This window comes from Montipora capricornis, chromosome 10 (assembly GCF_036669925.1).
Source record: "Montipora capricornis isolate CH-2021 chromosome 10, ASM3666992v2, whole genome shotgun sequence".
In the NCBI taxonomy this organism is placed as follows: domain Eukaryota; kingdom Metazoa; phylum Cnidaria; class Anthozoa; order Scleractinia; family Acroporidae; genus Montipora; species Montipora capricornis.
The window spans coordinates 18941182-18956887 of NC_090892.1; the positions used below are offsets into that span (position 1 = coordinate 18941182).

Below are 15706 nucleotides of genomic sequence, written 5' to 3' on the forward strand. Positions count from 1 at the left end.
CTCTATTCGAGATCAATTGCCGCTCAAATCTAAGAGAAACTGGAACCCAAATAGGATAAAATAGGAAAACCCAAAAAGCACATTGGATAACAAAACCGAAAAACCGCTCGTATTTTCTACAAAAACCGAAAACCAGATGCTAAAAAACGAAAAATCCGCAAACCGCAATGAACACCAAAACCGAAAAACCGAAGTCTTTCAGCACAAAAACCGAAAAACCGATCTAAAAAATAGCCAAAACCGCAAAACCGAAAATCCCAATGTCCCCCTCTACTTACCAGGGGAGTGACAGGCAAGACTTTTACCGACACGGGAAAAAAAAAAAAAAAAAAAAAAAACAAACAAACTAAACGTAGACCTCGACTGGGTTTGCCCATAGGCAACCCAGTAATTACTCGCCCCTATACTCTCTGAATTGTACTCCACTCAGTCCTATATCCATTACTAATTAAAATAGGCAGGTGTGGTTTGCTAAAATTCGATCAAATTGATAAAAAAAAACTCAAAATTGACAATTATTTTTCGCACCGCGGGTATGGGTGTTACTTAAAGTGAAGATACACAAGAAAAATACTGTTCACAGGATGTACCAGTAGTTTTGGATTAGTTTAATCTGCACAATTCCACGTTGCACAAAGTAACTTAACAGTCAACTGAAAAAAAGATGAATACATATGAATACACTATACAAATAAACAAATTGGGAAATGTTATTATTAAACCACAGTCAATGATTGACAGGTAAATGTTGACCCGTTGCTAAGGAAGTCCTAAAGTGGACTTTTACCTTCATAGGCAGCCCAAGTTCGCGTCACTAGAGAGCGTGTAATAATTGATTACTAGTGGAAGATGACCTTTGAGTAAAAGCGGTGTTGCGTTACAGGCAGCCGTTGAGAATTTAAAAGCGTTGTAAGACTTTGTATGGGAAATAAAATACCGAAGATTATGAAGCCTAAAAAACGCTCAATTTAACGTTCATTCAATAAAGTGAATAAAAATGACTTACCTCTGGTGTATTTTTGTGCCTTTTGGAGCTTGTTTTACCGTTTCGGGAATTCCGTGTTTTCAATGTTCTAAGACGTCTTAGAACATTGAAAACACGGAATTCCCGAAACGGTAAAGCAAGCTCCAAAAGGCACAAAAATACACCAGAGGTAAGTCATTTTTATTCACTTTATTGAATGAACGTTAAATTGAGCGTTTTTTAGGCTTCATAATCTTCGGTATTTTATTTCCCATACAAAGTCCTACAACGCGTTTAAATTCTCAACGGCTGCCTGTAACGCAACACCGCTTTTACTCAAAGGTCATCTTCCACTAGTAATCAATTATTACACGCGCTCTAGTGAGGCGAACTTGGGCTGCCTATGTTACCTTAGACAGCAATCACCACTATACGGCAAACAATACTTTAAGTCAACTCAGCCTTTGGCAACCACCATTAGAAGTTGAATACATTGTGTCTTTGCAAGCAGACACGTGAGGTAAGTGGAATGATTTTAGTTGTATGGTCAGTTAAAGGCTTGTTCTTAAAATATAATACGCTAGTGTGAAGTGTCGTCGTTTTTGCATATTCTTGCATCGCTTCAATGCTTCTTGAATCTCGAAACCAATTCAGCAAACCTATACTGTGTCTGATAGCTTATAATCTGGCGTAATTGAACCAGTTGGGATCGTAATAATTCTTTAAGCAAGCAAATCCATATATATTGATTCTAAAAGGCGGTAATAAATGAGTACCCAGTGCTAGAGCAAGGAAATAAATATTTCAGTTCTAGCTTCTTCTGGTAGACTATTGTTGTTCGGCTCCTGCGCACGAAAGCGTAATCCTTTTCACTATTCAATTAAGATCATGTGAAACGTGATCAAGAATTAAAGTAAAATCATACATTTGTGAATAAACAAAAAGTACTTCTCAAAAGGAGCCAAATGTCCTTCATGATATCATAAGAAGCACCCAACCATGTTTGATTTATCTCTGGTGGTATTTATTAGCTGAAACCCTTTTGTCCCTCGGTCCAAAAAAAATACTAAACCCAAACTGTTTCACTATGACATATTTAACTACCCTGAAGAGAAATAACTCCTAAATGTATTACAGTAAACGTAATGTCGATAGTAACACTTCTCACGACATTATTGGCTTTCAGTGCAGAGATTACTGTTGACTTAAGTAGCCCCGGGGCTTTCCAGCTTTATAATGGATAAAAAACTAAACCCAAACACTGAACATTAACTGGGACTTGTAATCGAAAACATATTGAACGACAAGATATTACAATCTCTTTAATTCTGCTGTATTTTTGACATTATTCCAAAACAATTTAGGCTAACCTGACAGTACCTGATAATTTGTCAAACTCAATGAATTTTGTCATACGTAACGGACACACTTTACTTTCACTCCTAAACGTTCTATTGACGAACGGTGATTTGATCGAAAGGGCAAATTTTCGAAGCCAGATTCATACTCCAGCTCTTACTTCCCGAATAAACCTTTGATGTTTTACTGCGTTATTTAGCGAGATATGTTTAGACCAAAGGTCTTACAATAACATTATGTCCACGTCACGTTAATGAGTTATTTCTAAAACGTCATTCCAACGATCCATGTTTTCTCCTCCTAACTGATTTGTTTGCTTTTGTTTTTGATCTTTCAAACCATTTTCAGCCAAATTAATTGCAGACAAAGAAAATTATTTATATTGATTGTCTTTTCTTTACCATCACAGTTTTTCTTAGTACCCTTAAAGGGGCTAGGTCACGCTATTTTAGGTAATTTTGTTTAATTTTGTTAATTATGAGCTCTAAACGTCAAATTGGCAGAGCAAGAGTCTTTCATTTGCAAAATCACGGCAACATAACAACTGAGAATGATTTTCAAGCTTTGTAAATGACATTTTGATATAGACTGATATAAATTTGAAAAAAGGTGGGCCGACGTTTTTCAAATTTACCCAAATTCAATCCATTTCAATCCTCTCCAGGTTTGCCCATCCATGTCCCTTCTTGGCTTCCCTGTGTTTTGTTAGAGTTCTTCTATAGTTTTGAACAGCTATTTTGATATTTTAGTTAATTCTATGACCATTCGATCAGTGCTGAATATGCCTAAAAGAGCGTGACCTAGCCCCTTTAAGTAATGCACAAGACAATGGAAACCCTAACCCTCGGTCCCGGGAAGTCTGCATATGGGCTCAATGCCTTCGAACATAATTTTTTCCCGTGAGGTTTTTGGATGGTGGGGCCGGACGGACACTGCTTGTCTTGGTGGAAAATGTTCTAAATAGGAGAAAAACCAAGGGCTTACTTGTAATGACATTGACTTCCTGGGAAAAGGGCGAACTTCACACTACTTGGGAAGTAGAAATGTGGGTTAAATACGTAAGTTAGCGGAAAGTGTGATGAGGAGCTCTTAAAACTGCTCTTAAGAGAAAAGAGAGATCAGAGAATGAGTCGTAAGGTAAATCACCATCATTGGACCTCAAACAATCATGGTATGTTAATTATATTTTATATGATGGACACGCATTCGGAGAAATGATTGCCGGGAAACTGCGGTTGACAAAAATAATTATCCTTTTACGAACAGGACCTCTTGAAAAGAGTTTTATGTATAAGGGGCCCACTGACGTATTTTTTGGGATGCGTTGCTAAGGATGTAATGGTTAAGTAATTTGAGAGAATATGGCATTATTTTGGTCAGTTTCCAACTTTTGTAAGCCAATGACCCTAGACATGACGTCATCATACCACGCCCATGGTCACGTGACCAATAAAAGAAAACTCTAAATTTCTCTCCGTGCTACGCAATTTGGGTATTTAATCGATGGTTTGATAATTTGTATTCGTTTTTGCATCCAGCCAAGCATGGCTTTCTTTTCATTTTTACCCCTCACGGAATGAATGCGATACGTCAAAATACAAATATTATAGACATGCGCAGTATGAATACGACTGATAAGGGCGGCTCAACGAGAATGCTATGGGGACTATGACTTTGTTGTTTAATATCTTTTTAAAACGCGAAGTTTCAGTCACCGTTAAAGGCAAGGTTAAAGAATGGTACATGATCGAAATATCTACCGTTTTCAATTTCGATTCTTTCCCCTAAGTTTATACTGTACCTATTTTATTTACTGGAATGCGCACTGTTCAGTGCGTTGCTGCTTGAAGAAAAATTTCGCGACGGTGATGTTTAAGACCAGTCATTCAGTTTGTCAGTGGGTCAACATTAGGAGTTCTGCGTTGTGTTCCTGTGAAGTTATTTCATTTTTCTTCACGCGCGCTCGAGGTAGCCAAACTGAGTTGTCAAGAATCGTGTCGTGCTGGAGAGCTGTTCGATCGAATTGAGGGAAGGCAACAGAAGATTGCAGGCAAGGTACGCAATGAGTTTTTCTAATTTTCAAACCTTGACGACATACATAACTCTAATAATACAATACAAGATACTAAACACTTAACTTATAAAAATGTTGTAAGGGTAAACACAGTGAAAATCGGAAACCAGTGAACCTTGAGCACACAGTACACAGAATTTAGTAGTTTTATGCGCCAAATCGCTCACTTAATTAGCTACATTTTGTACTTTGGCAAAACAATGTGGCAATTTCGATTCATCAACTACTAATGGGAACCTGCTCATCATAGCTTGTCAGGGTATATCATTACTGTTATTGTCACGCTCTTAGACAATTAAACTCAAAGAATGTAAAGGTTAAGGCAATGTAATTTCTCTATCTTTATTTGTTTGAAGTTTTTTTGGAATGTCAGTTCAATCAGCAAGGGCATGTCTGAAACCTCGTTCGTCTCACCAAACTTATATTGTGTATTTTTAAACACAATATTATTACTGTCTTTTTTTAGGACCGTCAAATTATACAGGAATAAAATGGATCTGATCCATTAACAGATAATAAATCTACCATCCTGCACCTCATCTTAATAAAAAAATTCGTAACACCAAATAAAATATTGTTCACGGTTTTTGGTACCTACTAATATTTACAACTGACATCAACTTCATAATTAAACCCTGGGTAGTTGAAAGCTGTGTTCATTTTTTTGGTTAATATCGCTTGAAATAAATAACTCTTTTTGCCTTTACTCTCCATGCATTGGGGTAAAAAATATTCCTGTCACTAAAATTATTATTTTGGCTTTTACAGTCAAAAGTGATCTATACCAAACTTTTGTTAGGTGCAATTCATTTATCTTACACCAAAAATTCTTGGAAAACAGCACCTAACGACAATATCCGTGGTTTATTTAGGGTCATTTATCCTAAAATGTTCACTAACCAATCAAGGGCTCATGCTACTAAGAGCAAACACAGGCTGTGTGCGATTTGCTGTATTTCAAAGAAAAGTGACTTCATTTTAAGCTTTAACACTTAAACTCAAAGAAAAATTTAAAGTCATTCTTTCAATGACATAACATTTTCTCACACATCTTTATATTCAGTTAAGGTTTCTTGTTGTAGCATGAGTCATGACTGTGACTTCTGCCTACTGAAACTGGGACCATGGATTCATTCGTTACAATTACAGTCAATCTATGTCACCTATGACCAATATTTCTGAGACTGAAATAATCATTCGAAGTCCTATTTGTAACTTCTGGCATTTGAATGGTCTGAGTCTTTAAAATTTCTGGAAATGTTTCCAAAAAAAAGTATCAGCTGAAAAAAAAAGGCAAAGCACATACATGTAGGAAACAACTGATTGTTTTCAAATACTGTATGCTGTGATGTAATGTCAAAAAATTCATAGCTTTATTTCAGCAATAAACTAGGGAAGTTTCAATGAAAATTCTTAAATCTCACTGGCGATGATCACAACTGACATGTAATTTTTAAAACCCTGTTAAAACTTAAAAAATACTGGTCACATGTGAGGAAGATTGACTATAAATTGACTTTAACCTTTCCAAATGTAAGTTAGTTCCCCCTTTTTGATGAGCCACCCCTCAGTCAGGTCTTATTCTTCATGAACAGGGACAGATGTTATGGACATATCCATGGGGACATCCAAAGTGGACACAGAATTAACTGATGAGGTTGGGAAGATACGCGGAAGATTTTTGATGCACTTCTGGCATTCCACTGGTAAGTCATGTGTTGAAAGCTCCTCACCATAATCCCACACCGTAAGTGCTGCAAGGTGCATTAGAGGTGGCACCTGTCCAGTGTCTCTATGCATCCAATTGTTGTAGGCCTGAATGACCTCTGTTCTTCTAAATTTACAGTTCCTTTTGTCGAAGCTTTCCACTGAAGTTCAAGCTTACGACCTTCAGCTTTAAGAGACTGGATTGTCAGTGATGTGTCTTTGTTCAGTTTCTTTTCCTCCCACGCTTTAGGATAGACATCCTTTCCTCTAAGTGGGGCACTGACTGCACTACCTTTTCTGATGTTGTTGAGCTTTTTTCTTGCCTCTTGGAGAAGCTCTGTGGTCAGTAGTTGCCCATAGTCATTCATTCTCTGTTCATGTGTCTGCCTTGCTGTCTCAGTGGTCCTACCATTAGTTTTACCACTGTGGATAGTGTTCTCGACAAATGTTACAGAGGCCTGTTTTGATAGTTCTGACAGGTTGTCATGAAGATAAAGTTGGGATAGATTAAACTGTCTTTCAGCGATGACATTGTTCACAGGAATGCTAAAAATGTGCTTGGCATACAATTCAAAAAGGTGTGGTGTGGTGTCGTTGTTAATAAGACAGCTTTCAGGTGATGTTGCCATTGCTTTAATCTCAGTTAGAAGTTGAGGTTTCTGCAGCTCCCAAATGATTGGCCCATTTAACCAGCCCATTTCTGTCCTTAGACACCAATCTCTGAAGATCCTGTCCATAAACTTTTACATTGTTTTCAGATGCGTTTCCTTGATTGCTTTCAGTGGATACAAATTGTATGTCAAGGACCTTCAAAACAGATGACCAGAATGGACTTTGGAATCTTTGATCAGCTCCCATTTCAAACAGCTTGGGAAAGGATAACCACTCAGCACCATGTTCTTTAATTACTTTCAGGGCTTCTTGTAACATGGGCCTCTGCACTTCCTGATAAAAGTGTTTAATAGCGGCTGGATCTTTGAAAGATAATTGCACTTGCTCTTCTGTTAAAGGAAAATACAGTGATGGACACAGTAACATTTGACTGAGTGTTTCATTGTGCTTGAGAACAGTTGCAGGCCATAGTCGTGCCAGATATCCACTGGAAAAACCAAGTTCCTCGTCACTTGCTTGTGATGAATTAAGAGATGGGATAATGAACTTGTCAAGAAATTCAAATAAGAATTTAATTTGCACTTGGATCATTGGGCAGGAGCTCAGCTTGATGACATTTTGCCAGACTGATGAGTGGTTATCTGACTTTGGCATCCTTTCTAGTATACGCTCTGCAAGCTGAAGACAGGCTTTTCCATACTTGAAATACCATTGTAGCATCTCATGGTAATATGTCCACCTTGTTTCAATAAAGGACTGTGGAAGGGGTGGCTCTTTACTTAAAATTCCCAGTGAAACATACATTGCCTTGTACTGACTTGGGCGTTCATGGTGGAGCCAGGATATCTTGTATAATAATTGCAATACGTGGTTGTTGTTCATATCACCCTTTGCCCCAAACCCAGCCTGGCACATTCTTCGCAACATTATATTAAGTATGTGTGGGTAACAGCCCACAAAAAACATTTCCCTGCCAAATAGTTTGGAGTTGTTTGCAATCAATCTATTTAATTTACCCTTTTGGGTAGAGGCATTGTCCCCAACTAACCCTGAGACATTTGATATACCAAATGTGTCATGAACAATGTGGAAATCGACATCTGACTGGTGTTTTTCTGACCCACTAGCTACAATGCTGTTAGCAAGAACATAAGCCCTTGGCTTGTTAGTTTCATGGCACCATGTGTGCACCCCCACAATGTGCCTTTCCTTCCCTCCTTTGTTAGAGTCATCACTCCAAACATGAAAATCATATTTGCTGTTTGCAAATCTTTTACACAGAATTAATTTGTCTAAAAGAACATTCCAATCTGACAAAGTAGTTGGGGAAACAATCAGATTTTTTGGGGGACTACAATTAAACAAAATACTGAAAATTAAATGTAATGCAATTGGTGCCTTTTGGTTAGATAAAAGACATGCATGTTGTAAATATCTAATGCAAGCCATGAACATTACACTCCTATGATTTGCTCCATTTTTGCCATGGGCAAATGTATCCACAAGATAATAACTGTTTAAAACATCTCCTTTTTGTTTGAGTTGGTTTTTCAGTTTTGTTGCAACAGATTTTGCCCCCCTTAGTTTTTTTATTGTGTCGTTTTTCTTCAAGGATGTGGTCTTCAACAATTTGTCTTGCTTTGTAACTTGTTTTTGTAGGGTCAGAGTCTCTTTCTTCAAATCACTGTTCCTTCTTCGCAGAAATACTGAAAACAAGGGAAAAAGTCACAAAAATTTTATTGACGTGGCTTTGAAAACAAATTATTTCATTAAATTCACGTTTTGAAAAGTGTGAGCCTTAAACTCTCTTCTCTACATTTAGATGTGGCTACTTTATTACTGGGTTGCCAACCCAGTCGGAATCTGTCTTTAATTTCGTCGTTTTTTATTTTTCGTTTTCTTTTTTTTTTTATTTTTTTCCGTGTCGGTAAAAGTCCTGCCTGTCACTCCCCTGCTAAGTGGTGTCTTTGCGCATAGAGCCTTGTACGCGTATTTTCTTAGGATCGAGAGGGTAGTGGGAAATGCGTAGATGTCTCTGGTGGACACAGTAGAACGATTAACTTAACCGGCAATGGCGTCGAAAAGTCATGTAACGCGAATGGCGTTTTAGTGGATCTTTGAACAAAATGTATCCTTATGAAGCTCAATAATGGCAAGCGAATTGGATACTGAACAAGACAGGTGGTCGAATGTTAGAAGCGACGAGTAATGGACTTCGACAACAATCTGTCGCCCGTCGAGCCGTAATCAAAGTGAGCTGTCTTCCTAAAATTTTGCCAAGTGTGGTGTTTTGTACAACACTCAAACCAAATTAACAGTTCTCTGGTAACTCAGTATGGGTTCAACAAAGACAGAGAAGGAATCCATATAGTGGATCTGTTATCTCAGTTGTCTCGCTATTTGTCAGATTTGTATTTACCTGTTCTCAACTCTGCACAGTCTTCCGGTATAACAATTGGAAATTTCACTAATAAGTCATTGACGTGAATGGCGTTTTAGTGGATCTTTAAACAAAATATACCCTCATGGAGCTCAAGAATGGATCGTCAATTGGATGAGCAAGACAGCGCTGAAAAATAAATATCTGGATTTTAAGAGACGAGAAATGGTCTTCGACAACAATTTCATTTTTCGCCTTTGGATATCAAGTGAGCTTTGTTTCTAATATTTTACTAACTTGGTATTATATAAAACACGGAAATCAAATAGCAATTTTTTTATGGATTTAACCATAGTTACTAACTATGATTTAACAAATTAACATTGAAGGAATCGAACGCCTACAAGAATGCATCACTGTGTTTACTCAAGTCGCATCTTAGTTGTCTGACAATTTACATTTACCGGTATTTTGTACTCAACTCTGCAAAGGTGTAAAATATTTGGAAATGTGACAGTGAAAAATTACTTGAATGAAAGCTTGTTGTCTCTTTTGTGCTTTATTATTTACGGTCAAGGTTCTTTCGAAAAGGGTTGAATGTGAACTGTCAGAAATTTATTTAATTGCATATGCTTTGTGATTGTGTGTTTCGCTTGCACGCACGCAACTGAAATAGGAAGGTTTTCTTGCCTCTTATAGCAAATATGTTGCTTGTTTCAATAAATGTTTCGCTGGAAAATATTTCTGTGAAATTTCTAGCTTTTGTAAATTTATCATGTTGTGTAATTTTCGAGCTTAGCAAATTTGCATACATGTGTTGAAATGTGATACGGGGAGAGTTTTTGTGGTAACGCATAAGTCACGAAAATAAACAGGTCTGTTTGAAGCGTGCTTGAGTTTCAACGAAATGACCCCCAAAATCGGCAAAAGATTGTGACGCTGATGAATAATAAAGTAGCTGCTATTACCAAAACGATGGAATTACCTGGTGATAAATAACCTTGTCTTGGAGAGTAAATTTTTGATTTTCCAGAAACAATGGTCAACCTCTGAGAGTTGGGCGATTGTGATCTTTGTGTTGAATTCGCACATTTCTTGTCAAAATTTATAACAATCGAAAGAAAAAGAAAACTAACAAAAACAAAAACCCGGTAGCTTGGCATCATTTGACACAGATGCTTCACTGTTTCGCGAGTAAACATGGAGCGGTAAAATAACGCGGTAACTTGATCACTGCGCCCGCTGAATTCGATGTGCGATTTACTCGGTGCAGCCAAACTTGTACAATTACAACAAAACAACTAAAATCTCCCAAACTGTTTTTCGCTGATGGTAACTTTTTATATTTGTGGTTCAAAATTAATGTTGTTTTCATGCCGTAGATTTTGTTACCGATGGTAAAATATTTTATGCTCGATCGACCATCCTGAAACTTCCTTCTGCTCTTCTTAAAAATTGTGTATCCATATTTATTTACTTTTACATCAATATTTGTTTTGCATAAAGCAAGCTAACAAAATCTGTATCTTGCTTGGTTCGCATTTGATAGCATTAAAATAGAATTTTCGGTCCTATGCTTCTGTTACTGAGTGGTATATTTCTTAGGTCGCCCATCCAGATACCAACCCCGCCGAGCAATAACTTCAGCTTTCAACTTTTGTTTACAAAGCTGTCAGATGCTGTCAGTGCACGCGTACACTTGTGGTGGAAAGAAGTTGCATGATCAACATGTCAGCCCAGAAGCCAATGTTTCTCGATTCCCTTTTATTTTCTTCAGTCTCTCTGGTTTCAGTACTTTGCTAGTAACCACATGTCTTCTCAAGGGGCTATTTATCTAAGACTTCTACCATGGCGCTACAATGATAGACAATTCCAAAACAATATCGTGTACTGTTAGACCTACATATTACGCATAGACAACTGTCAACATGTCATCCCAGAAGACAATGTTTTTCACTTCCCATTTATTTTCTTCAATCTTTCTCGGCTCAGTACTTTGCTAGTAACCACATGTCTTCTCAGGCTATTTACCCAAGACTTCTACCATTTCACTACAATGATAGACAATACCAAAACAATATCGTGCACTGTTAGAGCTACATATTACGCAAGGACAACTTGAATCTCCTGGAAGACAACACACAGCTCAGTCGACATTATGGAATAAATCGCTGTGTTACTTCACTACCACACGTAAGCAATGCGTGTCAATTTTTTTTAAAGAGGACAGGAATTTCTTCTTTCTGACAAATGATTAATTAATAGGCCGGTCGCCAGGTTTTTAACCTCAAAAAAGTATCTGTTTCGTCGTACGAACGTGTGAGGACCTGTGAGCCAAAGGGCCTCTGCTGGTATGACTTCTGGTGTGACTTCTGGTATGACTTCTGGGTGACCCCCCCCCCCCCCCCCCACCCCCCAACTTGAAAGAAATTGCGTGGAACGCTGCACGTACCACAGGCAACCCAGTGTACCCTCACGGAGGGTCTAGTTTACTGATGTTTTCTTTCAACCTTGTGAATGTTATTTGTCACTGTCAAGAACATTGGTTTTACTATCAATTGGAAAGGTATTTACACAGTTCTCTAAGTAAAGGTTTTGTCCTCTTGAACTCAAAATAAGCGTAAATTTATAACTAGAGAAAGGTAAGAAAAGTCTAAAAATTTAAAATCTAGATCGCAGTCGACATGAGAAGGACTCCTCCGCGGTCCGCACAAAATCATCTACTGTGCCATTAAAATATTTTTCACGTTTTTTTCCTCCGAGTAATGTTTCTTTGCGTTAACAGAATTTCTGTGTTGGCATATATCGAAAATGCTTTGTTTCTTTCAGCTCTGCTACATTATTTAGTGTCCAAAATAAAAGCAAAGTCTGGATGCACAATTCGCGAATTAACACAGGATTAATGTTAATTAACAGCTGCGAAATTCGCTGGAAATTATAACAAGACCTTTTACAGCGATCAATTATTAAAACATAGTTTTAAGGCGTTTGTTTCAGTCTCTCTAAAGTAAAACTTTCTTTTACCCCATTTTAAGGAGAACACGCTAACGTTTTTCACCCCGCTAGCTACCCGCAAAAATGTACAAAGGGTTTTCACAAGCTCCGTGCCTTTTCGTCGTGAAATTATTTTTAAAAATATTCAACGTTGTTTCACTCAAATGTCGATGAATGTTCGTTCTGTGGTCCAGTTGAACTTAACTTTCAACCTCAAGCTTATAAAGCCTTAAATGGAATTATAACTGTACTGAATGAACAGGCCGGATGCAGGTCAGTTGTTTCACGCCAAAATTTGCGTCTGTTTAAATTTTCCTTGTTGGGAAGCCCACTCAAAGCAGCCGTAATAATAAGTATGCCAATTCCAAAAAAAAAAAAAACGACTTGAGTTATACATTTACCCATGTTTTCCTTAACCAATGCTTACCTATACTTTTTCGAAGCGTTTGGATTGTCCTTTTGAGTCCTGCATTTTCTGATGTTAGTCGTTTACATTCACGAGAGAGTTTGTCGATCCTCGCAAGCTCCCTTGCAAACTTGAGAAAAACACTTTCCGGAGTTGTTGCCGCTGAATCCTGACCACCAACACTACAACTGTTTTCGTCTGGTTTCTCTTCTGATTTTAGTTTCTTCGCCGGCTGATATTTACTAGAAAACTGCCCGCCGATAAATTCTCTTCGCCCCATTGACTGACAGTTTTTTTCGCAACTTTTGTTGTAAACAATTAACGAAAGCAGCCCGCGTTTCCAGGAAACAGCAGTCTTTCCAGGAAAGTACTCTGCGCATGTCATAAAATTTTGGGGGTTACGGGGTTACGGACATTGGGGGAAGGATCCCCTTCCGTGAGGGGTAATTTTGAAAAATGTTCTTTCTAAAGACATAAACGGTACTGAAATACCCATAACTTTTTCAAAAAAGATGATTTTAAAAAATCAATGCTTAGCTATATTCTGTATTTGGGGGTGAAACGTGCCATGTAAAAAAAAAAAAAAAATTAAACCGCCGGAAATTTAGCTTTTTTCTCAAACCGGAAGTGAATTCATTTACGCATGCGCAGTTGATCTGAGAACGAGCGCGAGGAAGGGAAAGAAAAAACTTTCGATGGAAACAACAGTTTGTGCGGTGACTTTTGCTTGTGAGTGGGTTTTCTTGTCAGCTCATGATATGATGACGTCAGTTACCGGAAGTAACATTTCACTTCCTTAGCAACGCGCGAAAAATCCGTCTGTGGGCCCTTAATGTAGACCTTTTTGCCGCTTTTTTTTCGACTATGTACAAACTTTGTAGACTAGTATTGGCCAACATAAAGATGAGTTTTTAACGAAATTTTAACCGAGCCAGACTATTCGCCGTTAACCACGATTCCGCATCTTCTTTTGTGACGCCAACAAAAATCATCAAAGTGAGGCTTGATGTGTTCAAATGTTAGCGCGCGAAAGAGCCTTCAAGACTGTTTCCCATTGAGAAAAATGGCTTCAGCTCAAGAATTTTGGCATAAAAATTTAGTGAAAGTTCCAACATGTAATCAATCATTTGTAGAAAAGTTCGCAAAGGAAAATCTCCCGAAAAACCCCACCCTTACAAGGGGATACAAATTCTTCCACGAAGTATTTAGGGACTGTGCAATGATTTCCTGGAGAGGGGAGAGGGGGCTGGGAAATGGGTGAATAATGCCTCAAAACTAAGTCTTACCCCACTCTCATTCATTAAGGAAAAATTAATTTCACTCCCCCCCCCCTCACATAACGATAATATTAAGGCTCCCCCCCCCCCCCCCCCAATCCCCTTTCTCGCCTCCCAACATTGATTCCCTCATACCTAGTTTACTAGTTGGATTTCTTCCTCCGGTACAAACATCAGTTCAAAAAATGGCTCTTCCACGTATGTTGAAGTGTCATTTGAAGAGTCATCAGAATCTTGTGTCGTCTTCGTATGAAGTGGGAGATTCCTCATGGTCTACAGCAACTGTGGCACTAAAGTTCCTGCGTGCGTGGGTGAGAACTCGATCAATCAAATCAGCCTTGCTTCCACTTATCTTAAGACCTTTTTCCTTTGGATACATTTTCAGCTGCATGTTGGTAAGCGCTTTAAAATCTTTTTTAATTGTCCAAGAAAAAAGCGGAAGAGTGTACCTTTGTATTTACCATATTTTAATATGAGATCTTTTCAGAATTACAGAAGCTTTGTTAGAGAAACTGACAATACTATTCAGTAATTCCTGTCTGGTTGAGCCTTTTTTAAGCCTCAACGGTTGTGTTCTGTAGTTGCGCTGCAGGTCAAGGCCTTTTTCAGCATGTTATTGGATTATTGTATTTAATATCACATTATCGATCAGTTATTTGGATTGAAGAGCGTACCGCCGATCATCTCTAAAACATCAAAACCGCAGGGAAGTCATTTAAAAGTTTCGTGTGACACGGTCAATATAATATGAGGCTTCCTTTGCGAGGATTTTGGCGCTGTATGAGCCAATATACAACTTTTCAATGGTCGTTTCCTCCCTACAGCGCAGTTTTACTCACAACACTTAGGAAGGTAGACTTACAGGGTTGGCTTTGCCTTAAATCCTTCTCTCCCACGTCTTGGTTGCAGTCCAGACAGAAGGGTTTATGACCCTACTGAAAGCCACCCTTGGGGGTCTCCTTGAGATTAAATGTTCCATGGCAGATCACTTGTCAATGGGGCGGTTAGGGTTAGGGGGGGGGGGGATGGGGCATAGAAAAAAGGCCTGGGACCGAGAAACGATGTTCTCACAACTTGTAAAGCGCTCATCTTGGTCAGCGGCGTATTTTGAACGGGCGCTCTTTTTTGCGCGGTAAATTTGACAGCTGGCCTGTTTTCAGGTGTTATCGAAAGTTAAAAAAGATGGCGATCTCTGTAAAAACCATACGTCTGTTGGCTTTTTACTTGGTGCTATTATCGCGAAGTGAAGTTGAGAAAACGTTAATAGCTGACTCATTTCCGAATGGCTCTGAAGCTTTCCGTCGAGATACATCTCACAACTCGCACAAATTACACGTACGAGTTGAACGCGTAGTCCGCGTAACTACGTAGTTTGCTCGATAATCCGTTTATTCACGGGAACCCAAATATGTCAAGTTGTTTCCGATCTACCGTCGGATATCCGAGTTTTAGGATTTAGACGATAATCAGTGTAATTTATTCGCCTAAGGACCTCTTTCTGTCGCCAATAAAATGCGGGTTCGATGGCTCCAAAACATCACGGCAAACATCGCCTCTTCAACCGATTACGTTCAATTTCATTCAACACAATATCTACTGGGAACGTGTTCTTCGTGCCGAAACACGAAAAACTGCTTTTGCAAATTTTCCTGTATATCAGCGCGATGTTTTGGGTTGGGGAGATCTGAAGAAAAGAAGATTTCAAAAAATTGTTATTTCATTCGACCCACCAAAAGTGCAAAAGAACTCTTCCTTAATTAAGAGAGTGGGATTGGTAGGCAACACGATTATACAATTTTAAATGCCTCGCAGTATTCACTCAATGAAAGCGGGATTTCACAAAATTGTGTTTTCGCGAAAGTGTTTCTTTTTATAGGCGCTAAACTACAAAGTAAAGCGTAGGTTTAGTTATCAAATACCACAAAGGAATGTC

At 38.4% G+C, this 15706-nt stretch overlaps 2 protein-coding genes across 2 annotated transcripts in view; one reads left to right on the forward strand and one right to left on the reverse strand.

Annotated features, from left to right (window-relative positions):
- The first annotated feature begins 1326 nt into the window (after positions 1-1326).
- The window catches only part of LOC138018352 (uncharacterized), a 30675-nt gene continuing 16295 nt past the window's right edge, over positions 1327-15706 (forward strand). Inside the window, exon 1 of the mRNA XM_068864958.1 lies at positions 1327-1484. The gene's annotated coding sequence lies outside the window, so the exon portion shown is untranslated. The remainder of the gene's footprint in view (positions 1485-15706) is intronic.
- LOC138018661 (uncharacterized) lies at positions 6744-12904 on the reverse strand. The gene is made up of 2 exons (XM_068865349.1): positions 12518-12904; positions 6744-8422 (listed from the first exon to the last, which is right to left on the reverse strand). The coding sequence occupies exons 1-2, from the start codon at positions 12879-12881 to the stop codon at positions 6744-6746; spliced, it is 2043 nt and encodes a 680-aa protein (XP_068721450.1). The 5' UTR covers positions 12882-12904.